This window comes from Plectropomus leopardus, chromosome 2 (genome assembly GCF_008729295.1).
Source record: "Plectropomus leopardus isolate mb chromosome 2, YSFRI_Pleo_2.0, whole genome shotgun sequence".
Taxonomy (NCBI): domain Eukaryota; kingdom Metazoa; phylum Chordata; class Actinopteri; order Perciformes; family Serranidae; genus Plectropomus; species Plectropomus leopardus.
Window position 1 is genome coordinate 20,385,350 of NC_056464.1, and position 3,665 is coordinate 20,389,014.

General features: G+C 38.1%; 1 protein-coding gene across 1 annotated transcript; it reads left to right on the plus strand.

The window, feature by feature from the left end:
• The first annotated feature begins 279 nt into the window (after positions 1-279).
• LOC121955803 (guanylyl cyclase-activating protein 1) lies at positions 280-3,334 on the plus strand. The gene is made up of 4 exons (XM_042503889.1): positions 280-477; positions 2,242-2,391; positions 2,978-3,068; positions 3,204-3,334. Exons 1-4 carry the CDS (start codon positions 280-282, stop codon positions 3,332-3,334), a joined length of 570 nt encoding a protein of 189 aa, XP_042359823.1.
• Positions 3,335-3,665: the final 331 nt, after the last annotated feature.

Sequence of the window (3,665 nt, forward strand, 5' to 3'; positions counted from 1 at the left end):
ATTCAGGAATGACAATGACAAATTTTGTACGCATGGAATTATTTCTGCTCTTAGGTCTCTTTCACTTGTGAAGTCTTTGCTGGCAAGCAAAGTGGATTACAACCTCAGAGCATTTTCCTACAGACGCACAGAGAGATGATTGGCTAACAGACACACACTGAATCCTGCTGCTTGTTGTCAGTCTGTATACTGGCCATGCCGGTGGATGCACGGTGGATGCAGTACGTTCTGGTTATGGTTTTTACAGGAATTTTTACATCTGTGTTTTGAAAAACAGATATGGGAAACTGCGCGGGGTCGACTGTGGATGAACTACAAGCTTGTGAGAGTCATCAGTGGTACAAAAAATTCATGACAGAGTGCCCATCTGGACTTCTCACATTTTACGAGTTTAAGCAGTTTTTTGGTCTGCGGAACCTGTCGGATGCATCAAATGCCTATGTGAAGACCATGTTCACGACGTTTGACATGAATGATGTAAGACAATTTATCATCTTCTAGCAGGTTAATAATTATTTTCATATATTCTAATATTACCATATGAGTAAAGCTTAATAGTTTCACAGCTGTATTTACAACTGTATGTTTGGTTCATATTAAACTGTCTAATTATCTTTGCATAGATAGATAGCTTAAGAGAACGCTGCTATGAATAATATAAACCATACACATTATATATTGATAACACTATCATTATGTGAGCTCTCTCATGAGCATGATCATTATAATCCTTAATTTTTAATTTTTTTTATAGTTAATACCAAGGTTCTTAATGAGCATGATAAAAACAACAACAATAACATATTTTCATTTGTTTGCATGTATTTTGTTTCCGCCAACTAAATCTATTTTATGTTTATATTAATGCACTATGGCAAACTTATATGAGCTGAACTGTATGAGAAGAGAAACTGGTTCATGTTCATGTCAGTTTCTTAAAGTGGAAACCCACATTTGGTTTCCCTCAGTGTCTGCATGTGTTTCTAGATTATTTCTGCTAATAGAAATCTAATTGAGAGGACCTTAGGTATTAGCGAGGGGGCTTATCCCAAGCAGGCAGCTTATCCAACTGACCTACAACCTTTTTTTTTTTTTTTTTTTTACATATATGTGAACTTGAGGCAGGTGTTTGCCTCTAATTTGGGGTGAACTTTCACCCACTGTATGGAATTTCCCATAAATATGTGTTTATTCAGTAGCTGTGACTATTGGATCATTTTGGGGTTGTAGATCAGTATAGCAAATTATGATAGGCGATATGGAGAAAATCAATTATCATAATATTTTGGACTAACTATCTCTATATCAATATTGTAATGATATTACGGACTACTGCTGCTTTAGATTTTTGACAAATAAGCGTCAGAAATGTGGATATGATGACTAATAGGGTAAAGTCAAATTAAAACAAGTAGAACAGTCAGTTCTGAATAGTTTCAGAGCATTAATTCTCTTTACTGTGATGCAGTCTTTAAAACCAGAAAAAGACAACACTTACACCAAAAACACACCGAGCAGCAGTGAAGTGCAGCGGGTTGCCATGCCATGCTGTATCGATGTACTGTTTTGTCTGATTCTGCGGTGATGTGTGGTCAAAATAAAAGTTGGGCATGTCCTGCCACATGTTAACCTAAGATGCAAAGAATTTCTTCCCATCTGAAAAATGTCAAAAGCGTCCTGGCAGCACTTTGCTGCTGCTTTGTGCGTTTTTGGTGTTACAGTATTACCATATCCAAAATCTAACACAATATCTAGTTTGATATCACTCTATATAATATTGATATATTGCCCAGCCCTAATGGCAAAGTGTTAAATTTAAAGGAACACCATGTAGGATTTAGGGCATATATTGGCAGAAATTAAAAAACTAAGAATTGTTGTATTTTCTTCACCTTAGAAAGAGCCATTTGTATCTACAAACAGAGTGAGCTTGGTTTTATGGTAGCCCAGAATGGACAAACCAAACACTGGCTCTGGATAGGGCCATTTGTGTGCCACACTGGCCAACATAGTGCTCCTGCACACTCGGCACAAGGGAGAAGTTTCAGTTTGTTACAATCTGAAACCTCGCCGCTAGATTCTATCTTACACACTAGACCTTAGAAGAAATTACAAATGGTTGGGCAACTGACTTTAAACTCCACCCAAAACTTGTCTGTTTTTAATGTGTCCACAATCTACTTTTAATGCCAAACTTTCCTCTGCTAATGATAATGTTTATGGTGTCCTTTTCTTTTGCAGGATGGCTTCATTGATTTCATGGAGTATGTCGCTGCTCTGAGTCTGGTGCTGAAGGGAGGAGTGCAGCAGAAGCTCCGCTGGTACTTTAAACTGTATGATGTAGACGGGAGCGGCTGCATTGACCGTGACGAGCTGCTTCTGATCATTAAGGTACGCATGAGCCTTCAGGTTAAAGCTTGACATAGTGGCTTAGTGTAGTGGTCCTCAAACTTTGTCTGTCATGCGAAAAAAAGCCTCCCACACACCACATTTTTTAAATCAATTATTAACGATAATTGGGGAAGCAACCAATCAAAAAGGATTCTTGTTGAATTTCAGTGAAATAAAGGTAAGCATGACAGCATCAGTTAACTCTTGTTTATTTCCCCTACATAAATCATATTTATTTAACTTTGTTTCACTCCATATTCCATATCACTCCTTGGTTCTTAAACAACCCATGGTGTTTAAGAACCAAGGCTAAATGAGACCAGAGAAAATCCCAAGTCCTGTCCTGAAACGACCTGCTCAGACCACTTTAGCCTGAGTGAGATAAAAGGCCAGAAATTCCACCTCAGGCTTAGAGGAGCTTGAGACATACTGTGTGTTATACAAGGTGCATTCATTATCTGTAACTGCTTTACCTATTAAGGGCTGCAGGGTATGTTAAGGTGCAGAGACAATTAGCTGACACTGAGCTGACATCTACTGGTGGAAGAAATCTATACATGATTTCCTGTCTTTGTTTCATGTTTAGTCCATTCGTGCAATCAATGGAATTCCTTGTGAGACGTCAGCAGAGGAATTTGCCAACATGGTGTTTGACAAGATTGACATCAATGGAGATGGTAAGACCCAAGGGGTGACATCCTCAGTCAGACACTGCAGACGATCAGCAGTGTTAAGGGTGTAGATGGACAAAAAGCTGAATATCTTAACCAGCTTGGAAGGATTTAAGTTCAGAGTTTGTGTTTGTTTTCCAGGTGAACTGTCCTATGAAGAGTTCATGGAGGGGGTCCAGAATGATGAAATGCTGCTGAAGACACTAACAGAGAGCTTGGACCTCACACACATTGTTCAAAAAATTCAAGGAGAGATGAGGAAAAACAACTAATATATCCAACTTTATGGACCTTGAAATGTACATTTTTGTATGACTGTGCCTGAGCTGAAGATGTGGATTCAGGATTACCCAAAAATCATCTACAGTACAAATGGATGTGGACTGATCTTCCTCACTTATTCATGGGCCAACATAGACGTTCCATTGATCCCAAATATTAAAGTTATAGTTAATAAATGGGGGCATATTTTAAAATGCAGGTGTGCTACCTCATAACTTCTAAAAACCTAATTGAAAACCACATCTTACATTTGCATGTTATCATGTAGTGGATACACTGATACTTTACATTAAAATAACACTGTGGGTAACATATGTTTAT